The sequence below is a fragment of the Tachyglossus aculeatus genome, chromosome 23 (genome assembly GCF_015852505.1).
Source record: "Tachyglossus aculeatus isolate mTacAcu1 chromosome 23, mTacAcu1.pri, whole genome shotgun sequence".
In the NCBI taxonomy this organism is placed as follows: domain Eukaryota; kingdom Metazoa; phylum Chordata; class Mammalia; order Monotremata; family Tachyglossidae; genus Tachyglossus; species Tachyglossus aculeatus.
The window spans coordinates 31579253-31603453 of NC_052088.1; the positions used below are offsets into that span (position 1 = coordinate 31579253).

Consider the following 24201-nt stretch of genomic DNA (forward strand, 5'->3'; position numbering starts at 1 on the left):
ATGGTGAACGTATAAGACCCGTGACCCAACCGGCGAGCGAGGCAGGGAAGAGCGACTAGGTCCGGGTGACCCGCTGGATCAACCCTTGGAAGAAAGGCAAAAGGAAAAAATCCAACAGCGGTGTCGATTGAGCGCTTACTGTGTGCAGAGCACTGTACTAGGTGCTTGAGGAAACAAACACATGGAACTCAAGTGAACGTCCAACCGGACCTCAGGAAGAGGCTGCCAAAGGACCGATGGACATTGCAAGGCTTCCCGAGCCTCCGAAGTTCCCTTCAGCTATGCCACGATCTAGGCCATTCTGTTGTCAAAGTATCTTTTGTGACGCTGAAACTATTGTTGAGATGGTGAAAAACAGGAAACTACTGCAATTTTCACTCAGGGTCAAGCGTCTCAGGGGCCTTATGATAGAGACTATAAAGCTCCTTGTGCACAGGGGTCACATCTATCAGCTCCACTATCTCTATATTCCCTAGCATCTAGTAACGCTCTGAACGCAGTAAGCGTTCAATAAATATCGATTAATTGACTGGCGCTTTACAGGAAGATAAAGATATATTGGATGGGGAAGGATGGAAGGGGAACCAAGAACTACATCCCCAGTTCACTGTTCCCTGCTCAGAACCTCCAACCCCAAAAAGCCTTTATAGGGAACCCACCACTAAGTTCATTTTTTTGTCCTTTCAGTGAACAATGGGCTTAATTTTAAGCATCTCCACTAACAGTAACTCTAGATGACAATTACTCTTGATCTCTATTAGAAATACCACATCATCCTTTTATGCTTTTTCCAAAGACCTCAAGCAAAAATGTTATTACAAAAGAGGACGACAGAACCCTTATTAATTCAAACACAAAATTAGTGTAGTACGACCACAAAAGTTGAGGTTTGGTATTTTATTGAGATTGTTTACAAGGAAAGCTAAAAGTTACAGCTATTTGTCAGACCACAAGGTACAGCAGCCGGACACACACACACACGCACACACACCCATTGGACACCTGTGAAATAAAATTGCTGTGTAACTTAGGTATGCAGAAGTCATCCTTAAACAAAAGTTTGTTCACTTTTACCTTAAGGAAGTCATCTTTTATTCCTAATAACAAAATAGGCTCAATAAAAAGTTGTGTCACTTATCTCTGCAGCAAAGTACGAGTAGTTTAATATATTCCTGGAGGCACCATATACCTTCATACACTGGTGAAATTTGCTTAAACTCCCAAGGAGACAGTACACCCCAGGAACAGTAAATTTTACAAGTAATTACCATGCTGAAACCTCAACTGCTTAACTTTCCTTTAACATTAACTATCCTAGAATAAAAGAGAGGGTCCAATTGAGCTTTGCATTTCAGTTAAAATTCAAACCAAAAACTATCTGTATTGTTATCAGAGTTGTATCAGGATTTTGGCAGCTTGTTTTCCCTTATTCCCATGACTCATTATCCACTGGATTTAGAGCATGAGGAGGAGGGAATCCCTCAGCATTCAGGTTGGTTTTGCCCGGACCCTGCAAAAAAGTTAACAAAAGTTAAAATAGTCTTGTTTATAAATGAGATCATATTCATTTTTCCTTGCCGAGTTACTTGGTCATTAGCCTAAAACAAGCAATAAAAAAGCTCTCCCTTACTACCCTTCACTCCCACTGATTAAAAGATCTAACGTAGGGGAGGGCAGGCTAAATTCACATTTTTCCAAAGACAGCTTAAAATCCGTTATTTAAATGAAACCGGTTAAAATTCCTTTCCATTCATTCAATTGTATTTATTGAGTGCTTACTGTGCTCAGAGCACTGTACTAAGCACTTGGAAAGTACAATTCAGCAACAGAGACAATCCCAGACCACAACAGACGCACAGTCTAGGAGGGGGGAGACAGACATCAAAACAAGTAAACAGGCATCAACAGCATCAATATAAATAAACAGAATTAGAGACAAATCTACACATCAGAACACACAAAACAGGCATTAATATCTGGAGATTTTTGAGGAGCGGGGTGACGTGCCCAGAATGTTTCTGTAGAAAGGTAATCCGGGCAGCAGAGTGAAGTATAGACTGAAGAGCGGGGGGAAGATAGGCAATTAGGAGATTGGAAAGGAGGCTGATGCAGTAATCCAGTCGGGATAGGATGAGTGATTGTACTTAGAAGGTAGAGGTTTGGATGGAGAGGAAAGGGCGGATCTTGGTGATGTTGTGAAGGTGACACCGGCATGTTCTGGTGACGGACTGGATGTGTGGGATGATTGAGATTGGAGTCAAGGGCGACACCAAGGTTGCCAGCTTGTGAGACGGGAAGGATGGTAGTGCTGTCCAAGTGACGGGAAAGTCGGGAGAGGACTGGGTTTGGGAGGGAAAATAAGGAGCTCAGTATTGGACATGTTGAGTTTTAGTTGGCGGGAGGACATCTAAGTGGAGGTGTCCTGAAGGCAGAAGGAGAGGCAAGCCTGGAGGGAGGGAGAGAGAACAGGGGAGAAGATACAGATTTGGGTATCGCCCGGGTAGAGATGGTAGTTGAAGCACCAACTTCTACATTATCAATGCGTCATCTATCTGGAATCCAACCAAAAGCATTCGTTCGGACTATATGGATGTTTTTACACTGACTGAAGTACACAGTCATAGAACGGTAGCTGCTTCCTAACTTTTGTCCCCCAAAGTCAGACACCTAGTCTAGGAAAGAGGTGCTGGATTCCTTACCTAACAGATAAAAGCGGAAGTTGGGGAAGGGAGAGAAGATAGAATAAGAGAAACCCTGTATTACAGTCCAAGTGTTCCTTAATGTCAGGTTCAGAGGGAGCCCCGTCCCAGTGTTTTAGGGGAACATGGCTGTAGGTCTGAAGAGCAAAAAATAGGGGTAAGGTCTCCTGGAAATAATCAATCGGCAGTTGCCTGAACAGAGAGAGACCACAGAGGGGAAAAGATTCCAAAGCAAGATGGGATGGACTGGGTTTTCGGGTAAAAGTTCCCATTCTTTTGATCACAAAAATAACCATCCAGGTTTGGCTGGTTGGCCAATGAAAATGAACTTCTGCAGTGATACCGCCCGCCTCTCCAACCATCGACTCACCTTTCGAGAATCGACTGAGGCGAAGACACTTCCCTTCATGGTGCTGTTGAAGCCGGGCACGAAATTGCTAAAGGCGATTTCTTCCAGCCAGGCAGGAACGTCCTGGTTTGCCTAAAAGGGAGAGGCCCCAAAGAGCAGTCACTTACCCTGACGCCGCACTGTTCTGGGGTTTCAAAACCAAGTCTCGGGGATCAGAAGGGCCGGCGATCACATCCTGAGTTCTCCAAAGGGGGCATGCCGGATGACCGCTGATAGCTGACCCCCAAAATACGTGGCTATCTTACTCAAGTAATTCAATGGACTTTCCCTCCTTGAAGAGCAGCTGGTTTGGGCGCAGAGAACGAGGTCTACCCTCACTCCCAGAAGGCTGGGCCCCTCTCCCCTCCAGTTTCCCTAAGAGCTGGAGCCCTTCCAGAGTTCAAAGAGAGGAAACATCTGCCCTCAAGACAGTGGGGTGCAGGACAGCTGTGATTGTCCGGTGAGCTTACTACCTATGGGGAAATCACATTACGGTCAATTATATTTGCTTCTCCAGAGACGGAAAGGGGACACTCCAGTGGATCTTTATTAGATCACGAGAGAAGCCGCATAGCCTAGTGGAAAGATCACAGACCTGGGAGTTAGAGGACCTGGGTTCTAATCTTAGGTCTGCCACGTGTCTGCCGTGTGACCTTGGGCAAAGCACTTCACTTCTCTGTGCCTCAGTTCCCACATTTGCAAAATGGGGGGGGGGGGGAATACCTGTTTTCCTTCCTACTTAGACTATGAGCTCCATGTGTGTCCTGATAATCTTGTATTTACCCCAAAACTTAGTAAAATGCTTGGCACATAGTAAGTGCTTAACAAATACCACAGTTATTATTATTGGAGAAGCAGCGTGGCTCAGTGGAATGAGCACGGGCTTTGGAGTCAGAAGTCAGGGGTTCAAATCCCATCTCTGCCAATTGCCAGCTGTGTGACTTTGGGCAAGTCACTTCACTTCTCTGGGCCTCTGTTACCTCATCTGTAAAATGGGGATGAAGACTGTGAGCCCCCCGTGGGACAACCTGATCACCTTGTAACCTCCCCAGTGCTTAGAACAATGCTTTGCACATAGTAAGCGCTTAATAAATACTATCATTATTATTATTATTAGTGGAAAGAGGCTAGGCTTGGGAATCAGAGATCGTGGGTTCTAATCCCACTTCTGCCACTTGTCAGCTGTGTGACTTTGGGCAGGTCACTTTATTCATTCAATCGTATTTATTGAGCGCTATGTGCAGAGCACTGTACTAAGCGCTTGGGAAGTACAAATTGGCAACATATAGAGACGGTCCCTACCCAACAGGGGGATCACAGTCTAGAAGGGAGAGACGGAGAACAAACCAAACATATTAACTAAAATAAACAGAATAAATATGTACAAATAAAATAAATAGAGTAATAAATATGTACAAACATATATACATATATACAGGCGCTGTGGGGAGGGGAAGGAGGTAGGGCGGGGGGATTCACTCATTCAATCGTATTTATTCTAGCACTGTTGCTTCTCTTAGGAATCAGCTACTAGTTTCCTTTTTACGAAACGGAGGCAGATTTCCAGGGAACGGTGAGGCGCTGGAGAAATGGAGGTTTCTGGGAAATGGGCTGGGGATGGGCAGTCTTCTCTCAGCCCTTACTCCCCAAAGAGGCCCCCCGCATCTCCCCAAAGCCAGGACTTCATCCTGCCATCTTGGAAGTGCCACCAACCACTGCTCCTTCTCTGGGCCTCAGTTCCCTCATCTGTAAAATGGGGATGAAGCCTGTGAGTTCTACTTGGGACACCCTGATTACCTTGTATCTACCCCAGCACTTATAATAGCTCTGCACACAGTAAGCGCTCAATAAATAAGATTGAATGAATGAATGAATCAACAGTGCTTTGCACATAGTAAGTGCTTAAAATGCTATTATCATTATTATTATTATTATCATAGATTTCCATAGCTGGTTCCAAGGATGGTCCCCCGGGGTCACTGGCCCCGCTGCTCCCCTGCAGGTGGTGGGAAACTCCAACCCCTTCCTGAATCACCTCCTCAACCGCGATACCATCACTCGACTCTCCTACAAGCGTGAGACTGGGGGGAGGTGGAGGGTGTGGGTACCAGGAGGGCCGAGGCCAAGGAAGGAGGAAGGGAAGGAGGAGGGAGGGAAGGAGGCAGGGAAGGGGAAGCGGAATGCAGAAAAATGAAGGCCAGACCTGCTGATCCTTCCCCTCTCCCGCCTGCTTATTCCCCAGACGATGCCTACTTGCTCCAGCATCTAAGCTGGGAGCTCCTCTTCCCTGACAGTTTTGCCTTCATCCCCTAGCAGGGATCCTTCCCTGCCCCGCCTTGCTATGAGCTGGGACTGAAGCAGGGGCTACAGGATGGATCTTTCAAAACAGGCCCCACCCCTGGATTAATCAATCACTGGGATTTATTGAGCAGCTACCGAGTTCTAGGCCCTGGACCAGAGTAGCCAGAACCACATTCCCTGACCTTAAAGAGCTTACAGTCGGTACTAAGCGCGAGGATGGATACAAGAAAATCAGATCGGACACAGTCCCTGTCCCCTATGGGGTTCACAGTCAAAGAGGGGAGGAGAACAGGGAGTGAATTCCCGTTTTCCAGAAACTGAAGCACAGGGAAGTGAACTGACATGCCCAAGACCCCATAGCAATCAAATGGCAGAGCCGACGTTGGTACCCAGGTCCTCTGATTCCCAGGTCTGTGCTCTTTCTACTAGGCCACGCTGCTTCTCTAAGCAACAACAAATTATCAAAGGCTCCCTTGGCAGGATGGGGCAGGAATGATTGATTATAGGAGGGTCACACTTGCAGAAGTATGGCTGGCTTCTATTGGGATGGTTCCAGGGTGTGGCCATTTTTCTTTCTGAGGACAGGGAGGAACATGGGGCAGGGCACTGACGGTCAAAATGGGGAGGCAGAGACGCAGAGACCATTTGCAACTGTAAATGGAGAGAAGCAGTGATGCCTGGTGGACAAGAAAACAGGCCAGAGAGTCAGAGGACCTGAATTCTAAACCCAGCTCCACCACTTAATAATAATAATAATGGCATTTATTAAGCGCTTACTATGTGCAACGCACTGTTCTAAGTGCTGGGGAGGTTACAAGGTGATCAGGTTGTCCCACCGGGGGGGGGGGGGGGGGGGGGCACAGTTTTAATCCCCATTTCTACAGATGAGGTAACTGAGGCCCAGAGAAGTGAAGTGACTTGCCCAAAGTCACACAGCTGACAGTTGGCGGAGCTGGAATTTGAACCCATGACCTCTGACTCCAAAGCCCAGGCTCTTTCCACTGAGCCATGCTACTTGTCTTTTGTGTGGCCCTGAGCAAGTCGCTTCACTTCTCTGGCCCCCATTGCCTCATATGAGAAATAGGGATTCATTAATCCATCAATCATATTTATTGAGCGCTTCCTATGTGCAGAGCACTGTACTAAGTGCTTGGGAGAGTACAACAGAACAATATAATAGACAACTTCCCTGCCCACAAAGAGTTTATGGTCTCAAGGGGGCGGCCGACATTAACAGAAATACATAAATTACGGATATGTAATTTATAGACTGTAATTCTAGACTGTGAGCCCATCTTCTAGACCGTGAGCCCGTTGTTGGGTAGGGACCATCTCTATATGTTGCCGACTTGTACTTCCCAAGCGCTTAGTACAGTGCTCCATACACAGTAAGCGCTCAATAAATATGATTGAATGAATAAGTATGCGAGTGCCGTGGGGATGGGAGGGGAGGATGAATAAAGGGAGCATGTCAGGGCGACACAGAAGGAATTGGAAAAGGAAAAGACGGTTTAGTCAGGGAAGGCCTCCTGGAGGAGATGTGCTTTCAACGGGCTTTCAAGAGGGGAAGAGTAGTTGTCTGTCAGATAGGAAGAGAGAAGCCGCGTGGCTCAGTGGAAAGAGCCCGGGCTTTGGAGTGAGAGGTCATGGGTTCAAATCCTGCTCCACCAACTGAGAGCTATGTGACTTTGGGCAAGTCACTTCACTTCTCTGGGCCTCAGTGACCTCATCTGTAAAATGGGGATGAAGACTGTGAGCCCCCCGTGGGACCACCTGATCACCTGGTAACCTCCCCAGCGCTTAGAACAGTGTTCTGTACACAGTAAGCGCTTAATAAATGCCATTATTATTATTATTATTATTATTAAGAGGGAGGGTGTTCCAGGCCAGAGGCAGGGTAGTGGGAGAGAGGTCAGTGGCGAGATAGGCTGTACCAAGGGTTTGGGAGAGTACAATACAACACAAGAGAATTAGCAGACACGTTCTTTGCCCATAACAAACTTCCAGTCTAAGAGCTCTAGAGAGCTTACAGTGTAGGTGCAGACTACAGACTACGACTGGGTGTCCCACATCGGGCAGGGACCGTGCCCAACCTCATGATCTTGTATTCATTCATTCATTCACTCGTATTTATTGAGCGCTCCTGTGTGCAGAGCACTGTACTAAGCGCTTGGGAAGTACAAGTTGGCAACATATAGAGATGGTCCCTACCCAACAGCGGGCACTTAGTACTTACCCAAGAGCCCCCAGCAGACAAATGGCAGAACCAGGGTTAGAACCCAGGCCTTCTGACTCCCAGGACTGAATTCTTTCGCTGGGGCATATGAGAAGCAGCATTGCGTAGTGAATAGAGCACGATCCTGGGAGTCACAAGGTCGTGGGTTCTAATCCCAGCTCCAGCTCTGCCAGTCTGGGATTCAGACTGTGGAGAAGCAGCGTGGCTCAGTGGAAAGAGCCCGGGCTTGGGAGTCAGAGGTCATGGGTTCAAATCCCAGCTCTGCCAACTGTCAGCTGTGTGACTTGGGGCAAGTCACTTCACTTCTCTGGGCCTCAGTTTCCTCATCTGTAAAATGGGGATGAAGATTGTGAGCCCCACGTAGGACAATCTGATCACCTTGTATCCTCCCCAGCGCTTACAACAGTGCTTTGGACATAGTAAGCGCTTAACAAATGCCACCATTATTATTATTATTCTCTGGGCCTCAGTTACCTCATCTGTAAAATGGGGATTAAAACTGTGAGGCCCACCGGGACAACCTGATCACCTCATAACCTCCCCAGTGCTTAGAACAATGCTTTGCACATTGTAAACGCTTAACAAATACCATCATTATTATTATCATGTGGGAAAGAGACTGTGTCCAACCCAATTTGTACCCACCCCTATGCTTAGTACAGTGCCTGGCACATAGTAAGCACTTAACAAATACCATAATTATTATTATTATTATTATTATTATTGTTATCAGGGGGCATGGAGTAAAAAAAGCTGTGGAGGTGGAACTAATGGACTTGCCTCATCCTGTGTGGTGAGAATCAATGGACGGCACTAAGCTATCAATCAACCAATCAGGGGTATTTACTGGGCACTTACTATGTGCAGAGCACTGTACTAAGCACTTGGGAGAGTACAAAACAAGAGAAATTAGCAGACACGTTCCCTGCCCAAAATGAGCTTACAGTCTAGAGGGTCTTAGCCTCCTGGCAAAGAAGTCTCAAATTTGTCCTAGAATATGTTGGCTACCTGAAAGCAAAGGAAAGCATTGGGGAAGCAGGTTGGGAGGTATGAAAATGAAAATTAAAATCTTGTTAATAAAACTCACTCTAACAAAAAAAACAACAGAAAAATTCTGCTTGGTGATGAAAGGAGATCCTAGGGTGTTTGTGCCTGGAGCAGGCTTTCAGAGGTTTTCTGTTTGGTTTTGTTTTTCTAATGGTATTTGTTAAGCGTTTACTTTGTGCTAGGCACTGTTCTAAGCACTGGGATAAATACAAACTAATCAGGTTAGACACAGTCCTTGGTCCCACATGGGGCTCCCAGTCTTAATCCCCATGTACAGATGAAGTAACTGAGGCACAGAGAAGTGAAATGACTTGCTCAAGATCACCCAGCAGATAAGTGGCAGAGCCGGGATTAGAACTCGGGTCCTCCCGACTCCCAGGCGTGTGCTCTATATCCACTAGGCCACGCTCCTTTTAGGCTACGATGGAGTCGATGTGAGGAGGAGGTAAGAAGTGTACAAAGTTTAAGTTAGCTTCTCAAGCGAATCTCTGAGGTTTTCACGCGAACACTAAGAAGAGAAACTGTAGGAGGTGTGGAGAGGCAGCCCGAAAGCTTTACCCAGGAGTTCATCCGGAGGCTGGTATATCCCTTACCCACGCGGAGACAAGTCCCCCTGTGCTCAGAACAGAAGCTTCCAATAACATCCGAGGGGAAAAAATGAATTCACAGCTGGAAACTGAATTGATTACTCACATCTGACAGTACTTTCACCAAAGGCTGTGCCAAGTGGCTATCTGATTCGGGATCGAAGAAAGATGTCGCTCTGCCAATATTCCCACAACGTCCCGTTCGCCCAATCCGGTGAACGTATTCATCAATGGTGGAAGGAAGATCAAAATTAATAACGTGTTGAACCTTCTCGATATCCAACCCTCTGGCGGCCACTGAAGTAGCCACGAGGACCGGGCATTTTCCAGAGCGAAAATCCCCAAGAGCTTGCTCTCTCTCTCGCTGCTCCCGGTCGCTTACCAAAAGAAAAAAAAGAAATTTAAACAGGTGTTAGGACAGCTTCTAAAAGTGCCTGACAATTAGCCATAGGTAGAGGAATGAGAAAAATTAACCAGTTGAGATGCGATGTGTTCTATGAGGCTGGTCATTCATTCATTCATTCAATCGCATTTATTGAGCGCTTACTGTGCGCAGAGCCGGGAAAGTTGGCAACATATAGAGACGGTCCCTATCCAACAACGGGCTCTTTATATACTTTAAAAGTGATTCATTGGGTAGAAATTTTTCAGCTTTTAAAATGCATGGAGGCTTCGAAAGGAACCAAAAAAAGCCAAAATAATAATTTAAAAAAACTCGAGGAAATGTTTTTCTGAATTCATCCTTTAAAGGCCTAGAGGCTAGTCTAAGCATTTTTTATGAGTCTCAAGATCAGAGCAGTTCTCTTGTTGACAGGGAAAGGGGATTTAATATGTCTATATTCTTTGACCATATCAATAATAAAACAAGATTTCAGAATGATAGTTTAGACCATGAGCCCCGTTTGGGACAGGGACTGTACCTGACCTGATGATCTTGAATCTACTCCAGGGCTTAGAACAGTCCTCGACACATAGCAAGCAATTAACAGATATCATAATAATAATAGTAATGATTTTCCCAGAAACAATGTGCTTTGTCACCCAATAATTGCCAGCATTTGTGGTTTTCATTGCTTACTGTCTGCAAATAATTCTTAGAAGAAGGGACAGGAGTTGGAGCTACTGTAGCTCTCCCTTAATCCCAGAATTTAGGAGCCTAGCTCCCTGGAAAACCTCTATTATTATTATTATTATTATTATTATTATTATTATTATTATTATATTAGTAATTAATAATATAGAGAAGCCGCGTGGCTCGGTGGAAATCAATCAATCAATCAATCGTATTTATTGAGCGCTTACTATGTGCAGAGCACTGTACTAAGCGCTTGGGAAGTACAAATTGGCATCACATAGAGACAGTCCCTACCCAACAGTGGGCTCACAGTCTAAAAGGGGGAGACAGAGAACAGAACCAAACATACCAACAAAATAAAATAAGTAGGATAGAAATGTACAAGTAAAATAAATAAATAAATAAATAAATAGAGTAATAAATATGTACAACCATATATACATATATACAGGTGCTGTGGGGAAGGGAAGGAGGTAAGACGGGGGGATGGAGAGGGGGACGAGGGGGAGAGGAAAGAAGGGGCTCAGTCTGGGAAGGCCTCCTGGAGGAGGTGAGCTCTCAGCAGGGCCTTGAAGGGAGGAAGAGAGCTAGCTTGGCGGGTGGGCAGAGGGAGGGCATTCCAGGCCCGGGGGATGACGTGGGCCGGGGGTCGATGGCGGGACAGGCGAGAACGAGGCACGGTGAGGAGATTAGCGGTGGAGGAGCGGAGGGTGCGGGCTGGGCAGTAGAAGGAGAGAAGGGAGGTGAGGTAGGAGGGGGCGAGGGGATGGACAGCCTTGAAGCCCAGGGTGAGGAGTTTCTGCCTGATGCGTAGATTGATCGGTAGCCATTGGAGGTTTTTGAGGAGGGGAGTAATATGTCCAGAGCGTTTCTGGACAAAGATAATCCGGGCAGCAGCATGAAGTATGGATTGAAGTGGAGAGAGACACAAGGATGGGAGATCAGAGAGAAGGCTAGTGCAGTAGTCCAGACGGGATAGGATGAGAGCTTGAATTAGCAGGGTAGCGGTTTGGATGGAGAGGAAAGGGCGGATCTTGGCAATGTTGCGGAGCTGAGACCGGCAGGTTTTGGTGACGGCTTGGATGTGAGGGGTGAATGAGAGAGCGGAGTCGAGGATGACACCGAGGTTGTGGGCTTGTGAGACGGGAAGGATGGTAGTGCCGTCAACAGAGATGGGAAAGTCAGGGAGAGGACAAGGTTTGGGAGGGAAGACAAGGAGCTCAGTCTTCGACATGTTGAGCTTTAGGTGGCGGGCGGACATCCAGATGGAGATGTCCTGAAGGCAGGAGGAGATGCGAGCCTGGAGGGAGGGGGAGAGAGCAGGGGCAGAGATGGAGATCTGGGTTTCATCAGCGTAGAGATGATAGTTGAAGCCATGGGAGCGAATGAGGTCACCAAGGGAGTGAGTGTAGATTGAGAACAGAAGGGGACCAAGCACTGAACCTTGGGGAACCCCCACAGTAAGAGGATGGGAGGGGGAGGAGGAGCCTGCAAAAGAGACTGAGAAAGAACGACTGGAGAGATAAGAGGAGAACCAGGAGAGGACGGAGTCTGTGAAGCCAAGGTCAGATAACGTGTTGAGGAGAAGGGGGTGGTCCACAGTGTCAAAGGCAGCTGAGAGGTCGAGGAGGATTAGGACCGAGTATGAGCCGTTGGATTTGGCAAGCAGGAGGTCATTGGTGACCTTTGAGAGGGCAGTTTCCGTGGAATGAAGGGGACGGAAGCCAGACTGGAGGGGGTCGAGGAGAGAGTTGTTGTTGAGGAATTCTAGGCAGCGCGTGTAGACAACTCGTTCAAGGAGTTTGGAAAGGAATGGTAGGAGGGATATGGGACGATAACTAGAAGGTGAGGTGGGGTCAAGAGAGGGTTTTTTTTAGGATGGGAGAGGCATGGGCATGTTTGAAGGCAGAGAGGAAGGAACCAGTGGAGAGTGAGCGGTTGAAGATGGAAGTTAAGGAGGGGAGAAGGGATGGAGCGAGAGATTTCATAAGATGAGAGGGAATGGGGTCAGAAGCACAGGTGGCCGGAGTAGCACTTGAGAGGAGGGAGGAGAGTTCCTCTGAGGATACCGCTGGGAAGGATGGGAGAGTAGCAGAGAGTGTTGAGAGCCGGGGGGTTGGAGAAAGGGGGGAAGAGACTTTGGGGAGGTCGGACCTGATGGATTTAATTTTGTTAATGAAGTAGGAGGCCAGATCGTTGGGGGTGAGGGAAGGAGGAGGGGGAGGAACCGGGGGCCTGAGAAGGGAGTTGAATGTACGGAAGAGCTGGCGGGGGTGATGGGCATGGGTGTCAATAAGGGAGGAGAAATGGTTTTGTCTGGCAGAAGAGAGGGCTGAGTTAAGGCAGGAAAGGATAAACTTGAAGTGAACGAGGTTGGCATGGTGTTTAGACTTTCGCCAGCAGCGTTCGGCAGCTCGAGCATAAGAGCGAAGGAGGCGGACAGTGGCAGTGATCCAGGGCTGTGGGTTAGTGGTGCGAGAGCGGCGAAGGGAAAGGGGAGCGAGCAAGTCTAGCTGAGTAGAAAGGGTAGAGTTGAGAGCAGTAATCTGATCATCAAGACTGGGTAGAGAGGAGAGGGCGGCGAGGTGGGGTGTGAGGTGCTCCGAAAGATGGGTGGGGTCCAGAGAGCGGAGATCTCTGTGAGGGAGTAATACGGATTTACAGGGGAAAGGAGTGTGAGTGAGGAGGCAGGTGAGAAGATTATGATCAGAGAGAGGGATCACAGAATTGGTGAGGGTGGACACAGTGCAGCGGTAGGAGATGATGAGGTCGAGGGTATGACCAAGTTGGTGAGTGGGTGAGGTGGGGTGGAGGAAGAGGTTGGCAGCGTCAAGGAGAGATAGAAGGCGGGCGGCGGAGGAGTCGTTAGGGATATCCATGTGGATATTGAAGTCTCCGAGGATCAGAGTGGGCATGGAGAAGGAGAGAAGGAATGTGAGGAAGGGGTCAAAGTCGTTAAAGAAGTTGGAAGTGGGGCCCGGAAGGCGGTAGATGACGGCTACAAGAATCTGGAGGGGGTGGTAGAGGCGAATAATGTGGGCTTCAAAGGAAGGGAAGGAAAGGGAAGGGGGAGGAGGGATAGTGCGAAAGCGACATTGGGGGGCGAGAAGGAAACCGACACCTCCTCCTTTTCCGGTGAGTCTGGGGGAGTGGGAGAAGAAGAGGCCTCCACTGCAGAGAGCAGCAGAAGAGACCGTGTCGTCCGGCGACAGCCATGTTTCAGTTAGGGCGAGGAGGAGTAGAGAACTGGAAAGGAAAAGGTCCAGGATGAAAGGGATCTTACTTAAAACGGAGCGGGGGTTCCAGAGGCCACACTTGGCATCAGCTGTCGAGGGTGGGGAGGGAGGGGGAAGGGTGCGAGGGGTGGGGAGGGTTTGGATTGGGATGAGTTGGCGGGGGCCTGGACGGGGAGAGTGGGAAGTGGGGTGGCGATGGGAAAGGAGAACTGGGATGGGGTGGGGGCGGGGAGAAGGGGAGGAGGGGGGCCGGGAGGGAGAAGCGGAGGACCTGCGCTGGTACAGAGGAATCCTTGGTAGGGGTTGAGGGGGAGCGGTCTTGGTGGGTGAGAGGGAGGGAAACAGCTGGGTGGGAGAGGGGAAGGGGAAGGTGAGGAATGGGAATGGCAGTTGGGAGCAAGGGAACTGAAAGTTCATGGTGAGGTCAGCAGGGCGAGTGACAGTACCGCGGGGGGTTAACAATTGAGATGCAGAAGCAATAAAACAGTAGCAATGATAAAAGTAGGCGATGGCATCACAGGGTGTAGTTGAGCAATCAATATGCTATGGCAATAATAGAATTGGCAGACAATGAAAGAGCACGGGCTTGAGAGTCAGAGGTCACGGGTTCAAATCCCAGCTCTGCTAATTGTCAGCTGTGTGACTTTGGGCAAGTCACCTCACTTCTCTATGCCTCAGTTCCCTCATCTGCAAAATAGGGATGAAGACTGTGAGCCCCCCGTGGGACAACCTGATCACCTTGTAACCTCCCCAGCACTTAGAACAGTGCTTTGCACATAGTAAGTGCTTAATAAATGCCATCATTATTAGTATATTATTATTACTACTAGTAAGCACTTAACACTTACTATCAATAATAATTAAATAATAATAATAATACTTGTCATGTGCTTACTATGTACCAAGCACTGTTCTAAGAACTGGGGTAGATAGAAGGTAATCAGGGTGGATTGTGTGTCCCTGTCCCACCTGGGGAATCACACTCTTATCCCCATTTTACAGATGAGGTCAGAGACCCAGAGAAGTGAAATGACTTACCCAAGGTCACACAGCAGACATGTGGCGGAGCCGGGATTAGAACCCAGGTCCTTCTGACCACTAGGCCCGTACTCTAGCCCTTAGGCCAGGCTGCTTCTCAATGAGCTGCAGAAGCCTTCATAGCAAAATGGAGGCACAGATCATGTCAGGACATATGCCCAGTCTACAGCACCTAGTAAAGCACTGGCCAAATAACTAAAGTGGTAAGAAAACCATGGTGTCCACAGGCATTGTTTTAGGGGAAGGGGAAATTTCATAAAAAAGGTCCATTTCCTAGTTTGATAATACTCCTAAAACAGCTCACAGAAGATGGAGCTTCAAAACTCTTGAAGCATAGGCAAATGTATATCAGCTGCAGATGATTGAAAACAACAGGCAGGAACCATCTCTACATGATGCCGACTTGGACTTCTTAAGCGCTTAGTACAGTGCCCTGCACACAGTAAGCACTCAAATATGACAATGAATGAACCGCAGTTCTCAAATATGATTCTTCCCATTTCAGATTCTGTATTAAAAAAAACCCAACTCTCACCCATCCACATTTGAGCTTTACTATCATCAGTGTCCACCAAAAAAAGCAAGCTGGCCTATACTCACCCGTGAATACTAGTTGCTGATATATTTTCTTGACAAAGGAAGGTGGCAATAAAATCTGCCTTTTTCTTCGTTTCGACAAACACCATTGTTCTCTCCTGGCCTAAAAAAGAATGCGGCATAAATTTCAATGTAAGAGCTGAGCGGCATAAGACAGGAGACCAATCCTTTTGGTTTCATTACTCTTGCTACTCTGATGTTTTTCTTGGGCTACAAAAAAAAAAAAACTCAAGCACAAAAGATGTTCTCTGGAAACAGCCATGGGTTCTACTCCTGGTTCTATCACTTGCCTATTGTGTGAGCCTGGGCATGTCACTTAACTTGTCATCTGTAAAACAGACCTTAAATCCCAGTTCTGAGTCTGTGCTCGTCCGTGATGGGATCATGGCAGATATGAACTGTCGTCCCACAAAACATGCAGGGAGAGAGGGAGGGGTTTTAAACACCCTGAAGAAAGGCTGTACCTGTCTCACCTGTTTACTCACCCAGGAACAAGGGGCTCCTCTCCCCACCTTTTTTGAGGGGGTGGAATAAGAGGCGGGGGAAAGCAGAAAGGATAAACCAAAACAATCTTTTAAAACTGCGTTATTTTTTTTAAAGCCAGGAAGAAGGGGGCCTGTTTACCATGGCCTGGTTCATTACATGTACTCGACCTGTAGGTGCTCAATAAATACCACTGATGGACTGAGGTGTTACTGGGGTGAGGACAGTCCCTGCTCCACTGGCTTATAAAGTAGCCTCTCTTGATTTGCATGGTGCTTCTGGGTAGTAGAGGGAGAGGCAGGGATCAGTTGATCAGATTTATCGAGCAATTATTATGCGCAAAGCATTGTACTAAGCGCTTAGAACAGTACAGTATAACAGAGTTATCAATCAATCAATCGTATTAATTGAGTGCTTACTGTGTGCAGAGCACTGTACTAAGCACTTGGGAAGTACAAGTCGGCAACACATAGAGACAGTCCCTACCCAACAGCCGGCTCACAGTCTAGAAGGGGGAGAAGAGGGAGAAGTTGGTAGACATGGTCCCTGACCACAGTGAGTTAAGTCTAGAGGGACTGGGAATCCTCTTTTTCTTGCCCAAGTAGGAGGAAAAGGGAGGGGAGATGAGGAAATTCTCTCATTTAATTGTATGCGTTGAGTGCTCACTGTTTGTACAACACTGTACTAAGCGCTTGGGAGAGTACGATGACAAAAAACAGACACATTCCCTGCCCGCAAGGAGCTTACAGTCTAGAGGGGGAGAGACAGTCATGGATCCCAATAAATAAATGACAGATATGTATAAGTGCAGTGGGGCTGGGAGGGTGGAACAAAGGGAGAAAGGGTGATGCAGAAGGGAGTGGAAGAAGAAAAGGGGGGCTTTTCATTCATTCATTCATTCATTCAATTGTATTTACTGAGTGCTTACTGTGTGCAGAGCACTGTACTAAGTGCTTGGGAAGTATGCCTTCAATAAGGGTTTGAAGCAGGGAGAGAGTAATTGTCCATCAGATTTGAGGAAGGATGGCATTCCTGGCCAGAGACAGAACGTGGGCGGGTCAGGGGTGAGATGGGCTATTTTGTTGTTAAGGGAATGAGAACCCTATCAGTCATGCCCATAAGGAGGGGCATTTAAAAACCACCACTCCGGCTTTGCTTATCTCATTTTGATATATTAAATATATTATAAATATTATATATATTTGTTCTGATGATTTTGACACCTGTCTACATGTTTTATTGTCTGTCTCCCCCTTCTAGACTGTGAGCCCATTACTGGGTAGGGACCGTCTCTATATGTTGCCGACTTGTACTTCCCATGCACTTAGTACAGTGCTCTGCACACAGTAAGCGCTCAGTAAATACAACTGAATGGATGAATAAATGAATATTAAAAATTGGGACCGATAACAGACTTTGAAAATGATTTCCTTATGAATTGGGTGTTCTTATGTTCACAAAATGCTCTTTCACATCCTATCTTGGCCTATTGGCTAGACCACAGACCTGAGTGTCAGAAGGACCTGGTTTCTAATCCCAGGTTTGCCATTTGTCTGACCTTGGGCAAGTCTTTTCACTTCTTTGGGCCTCAGTTACCTCATCTGTCAAATGGGGATTAAGCCTGGGGGCCCCGTGTGGGTCAGAGGCTGTGTCCAACCTAGCTTGTATCTACCCCAGTGCTTAAACAGTTCTTGACACACAGTAAGCACTTAAATACCATCATCATTATTATTATTGCTATTCAATAAAAAGGCTCCTTTGACTAATTATCTAACAACTTTCACCAGATATGTCAATCAAAATGCTTCAAAGGGAAAGGAGAAGGGAGTTAAAGTTTGAAGCAGAAAATATCAGAAGAGGGGTATATAACTGTACTTCTCTTCATTTGGAAATATAGTGAGAACAAAATATTGGAAACCTGGTTTTCGCATCTTTACTAATAGCCCCAAATAAACATGGGATCGTAGAGCGTTACCTATATTCCGCAGTATTTCGATAAGGTTTTCTCGTTTTAAATATTGGCCAATTTGGAGAATGCTTTGCTGAACGTCACTGCAGGCTCCACCGACTTGTCCGACGGCAACAAATAAATATTCGGTTTTCAAAAATTCCCCAGCCAACCTGGAAAGGCAAAGGACAACAGATGGCTCTCGTGACTTCCACCTCCTGGGCTGACTTTGGTCTCTGGTTTGGTGATGAGCTTATTTAAGATGTGAGCTACGAATTTGGTACAGGAAGTGACAATCAAGAACTAGGTCACCCTCAGATTGAGAGATCGGACCATCAGCTTTTCTGGCAACCCTACGGACCGATTTGTCCCTGGCAGTGACCAGTGGGACCTGGTGCGGGCAACCTGTGGATCAGGAATCATTCATAGCTAGTTCTTTATATGCAGTGCGGCCTAGTGGATAGAGCACGGCCCTGGGAGTCAGAAGGTCATGCGTTCTAATCCCGGCTCTGCCACTTTGCCTGACCTTGGGCAGATCGCTTCACTTCTCTGGGCCTCAGTTACCTCATCTGTAAAATGGGGATTGAAACTGTGAGCCCCATGTGGAACAAGGGACTGTGTGTCCAACCCGATTTGTTTGTAGTCATCCAAGCTCTTGGTATAGTTCTTGGCACATAGTAAGCACCTAACAAATACCATAGTTATTATTATTACAATATAACAATATTGTGGACACATTCCCTGCCCACAACGATCTCACAGTCTAGAGGGGGCAACAGGCATTAAAAAAATAAATTATGGATATGTACATAAGTGCCGTGGGGCTGGGACGGGGGGGAAGAGAAAAGGGAGCAAGTCAGGTTGATGCAGAAGGGAATGAGAGAAGAGGAAATGAGGGTTCAGTCATGGAAAGCCTATTGGAGGAGATGTGCCTTCAATAAGGTTTTGGAGGGGGAGAGTAACTGTCCGTTGGATGTGAAGAGGGAAGGCATTCCAGGCCAGAGGTAGGACATGGACGAGAGCTTGGAGGCAAAATAGATCAAGGTACAATAGTTGGTTGGCATTAAGGGGATGAAGTGTGTATGCTGGGTTATAGTAGGAGAGCAGCGAGGTGAGGAAGGATGGGGCAAAGTGATTATTGTTATTATTATTATTATTATTAAGTGCCATCGAGTCATTTCCGATTCATAGCGACTCCAGGGATATACTTTCTCCAGAACGTCCTGTCCTCTGCCATAATCTGCAACCTTTCTAACGGTTCTTCCATTATCGTTGTTATGGTCTCTACCCATCTAGCTGCAGGTCTGCCTCTGCCACATTTTCCCTGGACTTTTTCTAACATTAGTGTCTTCTCCAGAGACTGATTATGTGACCAAAATATGCTAATCTAAGTCGAGTCGTTTGACCTTCCAAAGACCACTTTGGTTTAATTTGCTCCAAAATCCATTTGTTGGTCTTTCGGGCAATCCATGGTATTTGCAGAAGCCTTCTCCAACACCACATTTCAAATGAATCGGGCAAAGCGAGAGTGGTTTAAAGCAGATGGCAAGGAGTTTGTTTGATGAAGAGATGGATGGGCAAACACTGGAGGATCTTGAGCAGTGGGGAAACGTGGACTGAATGTTTCTTGTAGAAAAGTGATCTGGGCAGCAGAGCGATGCATGGACTGCAGTAGTGACAGGCATGAGGCAGGGAGGTCAGCATGGAGGCTGATAGAATAATCAAGGCAGGACAGGAGAAGTGCGTGGATTAGTGTGGGTAGCAGTTTGGATGCAGAGGAGAGGGTGGATTTCAGCACAACCTGGTTCTCATCTGCTATGTGACCCCAGGCAAGTCACTTCACTATACCTCAGTTACCTCATCTGGAAAACGGGAAAACCTGATTAGCTTGTATCAACCCCTGCACTTAGTACAATGCCTGGAACATAGTAAGTGCTTAACATTCACCATTAAAAAAAATGGATTTGAGCCTGAGAAGGAGATCTTGGTATTTAAAACCAGAAAACCAGGGCCTCGACTCGGGGGAGGCCAATGCTCCACAATGCGCCGTCTCTAGTCTATAAAGTCCTTCCAGGCAGGGAACCAACACCACTGAATTTCACTCTCCCAAGTGTGAAGTACAATGCTCTGCGCACAGTACTGCCCAGCCCGCACCCTCCGCTCCTCCACCACTAATCTCCTCACTGTACCTCACTCTCGCCTGTCCCGCCATCGACCCCCGGCCCACGTCCTCCCCCGGGCCTGGAATGCCCTCCCTCTGCCCATCCGCCAAGCTAGCTCTCTTCCTCCCTTCAAGGCCCTACTGAGAGCTCACCTCCTCCAGGAGGCCTTCCCAGACTGAGCCCCTTCTTTCCTCTCCCCCCTCGTCCCCCTCTCGTCCCCCTCTCCATCCCCCCGTCTTACCTCCTTCCCTTCCCCACAGCACCTGTATATATGTATATATGGTTGTACATATTTATTACTCTATTTATTTATTTATTTATTTATTTTACTTGTACATTTCTATCCTACTTATTTTATTTTGTTGGTATGTTTGGTTCTGTTCTCTGTCTCCCCCTTTTAGACTGTGAGCCCACTGTTGGGTAGGGACTGTCTCTATGTGATGCCAATTTGTACTTCCCAAGCGCTTAGTACAGTGCTCTGCACATAGTAAGCGCTCAATAAATACGATTGATTGATTGATTAATAAATGCCACTGATTGACTGCACAGTGCCACTGTCACACAAAATCCCACCGCTTCAACCTACCTAAAAGCCAGAACAGACAGAAAGAGAGTCAGCCGGAGGCTAACTGAGGACCTCTGTGTGTCTGTCGGTTGTGGGGGAAGTGCAGGGTGGGTGGGGAAGACGGGCCTGATTCTCAGAATGTACCTGAGCAGCCCACAAAGGACCAGAGAGGCCCTGGAGAGTCCCAGGGCCAAGCGGGTGGGCCAGAGATGGTCAGACCCAGGCCACCTACGCTGTGTCATTCAGAGTGGGGAACCCTTGCCCCATTCTGTCCGGGAGGACGTTCCCACAGGAGACGGCTCCCACAGGTGGCTTTGGGTGGCAAGGAGGGGACTGTGCCACTGTTGCCCACCCCCGGCTACGTCCCTGATGAGAGGGGAGAGAAAAAGCCTAATCTGGACCAGTGCCTGCCCTTCAAGCTATCCTGCCCCTTTCTCTCTCCTTTCCCTCCCCTTTCCTCCCTCCCTCCTTTCTTTCCCTTTCCTTCTCTTTCCCTCCAGCTCCTGCTGGAAGTGACAGTTATTGCTCTGACTCGAGGCACCCAGGAAAACGACCTCATCAGATTGCTCTGTCCAGGACATGCCGGAATGATGTCACAGGTTATGTGGGAGACCCCTGGAAACTGAGAAGCCCTGGTTCTCTAGTGGGGGTTTACCCAGCCAAGCTGAGGATTGGTGAGCCCGCTGTTGGGTAGGGACCGTCTCTATATGTTGCAAACTTGTACTTCCCAAGTGCTTAGTACAGTGCTCTGCACACAGTAAGCGCTCAATAAATACGATTGAATGAATGAATGAATGGTGGGTGACAAGGAATTAAAAAAAACAAAACTGCCAGGTCATGGATTGGGCAAGGCAGTGAAAACCACTGGATTCACAATGAAACCCATTAATATGTGGTTAAATTGTACAACTGGCTCTCTGCACAGCAGCTCTCGTTCTTAATAGGAGTTGTGTTGCTGTTTTTTTTCCAAATTGGAACAAATCACCTAAACAGAAGTTTCATAAAAATGATTTTGTCTTTAACGGCCTAAGAATGGGCCCCGCTCCTGTCCCTCTCCATGCTCTTCTGAGAAAGCTTACAGATGTGAAGAAGTTTTCTCCCTCACTTATCGAAAAGCTTCTCCTCAAACTCCCCCTTTCGGGATGTTTCTCTAAGGGCTCTCCAAACCTCCTCCAACAAACTCAAAAGCATTTAATAGCTAGAAACAATACCTTTCATTTATATTTTTCATTTTATTTCTCCTCTAAACTGTAAACTCACTGTGGGCAGGGAATGCATCTATCGGCTCCGTTGTATTGCACTCTCCCAGGAGTTTTACACAGTACCTTGCACACAGTAAGTGCCCAGTAAATACAATTGATTGATTGATTTATACAGTACCTTTCTTCCCAAAAAAGTTAAACACATTTTTATGTTCACTTAACCTCCATCATCCCTATCAGGTTGGGAAAGAGAAAGCCTGAATCTTAATGTTTATGAAACAGCTTTAAGGGGGAGGGAGAGGGTATGTAGGAGAAAGAATGAGGGGATGGCATCATAAAGCCTTAAAACAGAAGTACCTAAAGAGCTGGAGGTCTCCTTCTCTCCTTTTGCCAAAGGTGGGAACTTTCCAACTCTTACGGCTCTTCTAAAAATACTGACGTATTGAAGGGCGAGGTATACTCACCGCTGAATTTCTTCTGGGAAAGTGGCGCTAAACATCAGAGTTTGGCGATGTTCCCTGGATGGCATTCCTGGGCAAGAGATTAACTTCTTCATTTCTGGCCCAAAGCCCATATCCAGCATACGATCAGCTTCATCCAACACTAAGTACTTGATGTGGCTGAGACCAATCTTGGGAGAATTTTTCAAAGGGCAGAAAGAAAATTGATACTCACTTCATAACACAGGCAATTGTGAACCACCACTTCTTCAAATGCACAGTAGCTTCTATTCTGGGGTAGAAGCAGCTTCCTGCTGCCAATAATAAATTATTATTTGAGGACATTTGAGACTTCAAAAATTGAGAACATTACCTGCACACTTGTTTGCAACATTACTGCCTTTAAGGGGACAGCAACTCATAAAATTAAACAAGTAACCTAGTTCAACTGGCAAACTCATTTTGCATAACTGAAAGAGCAAACTTCTCCAAGTGGCTACATAGGTGCTGATGCGTGCAATACTAATAACAATTACCTTGTGCTAATAGTCGACCCCAACACTTTTCTTCCAGCTGCTTCTTCGATTTGGTGCTCTTAATTCCTCCTCTCACAGGGGCCCTAGTAAGTCTCAGCTCCCTACCCAAAGACAACCTACAGTGTTTGTTTTCCTTTGTGTTTCTCCTCGGGCTATAAACATCACTCATTCATTCATTCATTCACTCACTGATACACACGTTGATAATAGTAACAACTGTGGTATTTGTTTAGTGCTTTCTAAGTGCCAAGTACTGTATTATGCGCTGAGGTAGGTACCAGATAATAATAATGATGACATGTGTCAAGCACTGTTCGAAGGGCTGGGGTAGATACAAGGTTATCAGGTTGTCTCAGGTCTTAATCCCCATTTTACAGATAACGTACCAGGCACAGAGAAGTTAAATGACTTGCCCAAAGTCATACAGCTGACAAGTGACGGAGCCGGCATTAGAAGCCACGACCTCTGACTTCTAAGCCCAGGCTCTTTCCACTAAGCCACATTGTTTCTCATTATAATCGAGTGGACACAGTCCCTGTCCTGCATGGGACCCCAGTAAGTGGGAGGGAGGATGGGTATTGATTCCCCATTTTACAGATGAAATAACTGAGGCCTGGAAAAGTTACTTGAATTGCCCACAGCCACACAACAGGCAAGTGGCAGAGCCAGGATTAGACCCCAGTACCCCTGATTCCCAGGCTTGTGCTCTTTCCACTAGGCCACAGTGAGTTTTCATCTAGAGAAACAGCATAGCTCAGTGGAAAGAGCACTGGCTTTGGAGTCAGAGGTCATGGGTTCAATTCCCGACTCCACCAATAGTCAGCTGTGCGACTTTGGGAAAGTCACAACTCCTCTGTGCCTCAGTTACCTCATCTGTAAAATGGGGATGAAGACTGTGAGCCCCCCGTGTGACAACCTGATCACCTTGTAACCTCCCCAGTGCTTAGAACAGTGCTTGGCACATAGTAAGCGCTTAATAAATGCCATCATCATCTATGACTCCGATTAAATGGGAAGGGACAGGAACACAGGGACCAAAGTGAGTCCAGATTGCTGAGGATTTATGAGGTCACTTCAATTAACCCTTGGGGAGAAGGCCAGGGAACCTAAGCTCAGAAGGGCATCATGGATACTGATGTGAAGTGACTCTGAGGTGCATGGAAGCCTGATGACAGCTTCATTGTAATGCTCTTCTTTTGGAACTTCATCACAATAGCTCAATTAACGTTTGACAATATTTCTTACGGTATTTTTTCATTTCACAATAGCACCCAAGTTTTGCCCTACATGTGCTCTGAACAGAGAGAGAGAGTGTGTGTGTATATATTTGAGTGAGTGAGAGAGTGAGTGAGTGAGAGAGCATGTTGGTGGTTACATGTCAACATACAGCTGTTGCATAACTATAACTATAATGTGTTCAACACTTTCTGGTCCATCATATTATTTTCCATATAAAATGACACTTTATTTAGAACATTCGCATGACTCTATATGGAACCAATTAAGACCTAGCCTGGGTGCATCAACATGGAAATTTACCCCGCCTGTTGGGTTTTTTCAAGGAGACACAAGGGCGGTGGTCCTATCTCTACATGGCTCTAATTGCTATAACTCCTCTCCGCAGACCAGGAATCTACTAAAAGAAGATTGGGGAGGTAAGA

The 24201-nt window shown here is 46.9% G+C and overlaps 1 protein-coding gene across 1 annotated transcript in view; it reads right to left on the bottom strand.

Moving 5' to 3' along the window:
• Positions 1-877: 877 nt before the first annotated feature.
• The window catches only part of DDX4 (DEAD-box helicase 4), a 58363-nt gene continuing 35039 nt past the window's right edge, over positions 878-24201 (bottom strand). Inside the window, exons 18-23 of the mRNA XM_038765645.1 lie at positions 22029-22195; positions 17663-17808; positions 15208-15307; positions 9365-9635; positions 3070-3180; positions 878-1510 (exon numbers count right to left, since the gene is read on the bottom strand). Of these exons, the coding sequence (XP_038621573.1) occupies positions 1427-1510; positions 3070-3180; positions 9365-9635; positions 15208-15307; positions 17663-17808; positions 22029-22195 (879 nt within the window). The 3' untranslated portion in view covers positions 878-1426. The remainder of the gene's footprint in view (positions 1511-3069; positions 3181-9364; positions 9636-15207; positions 15308-17662; positions 17809-22028; positions 22196-24201) is intronic.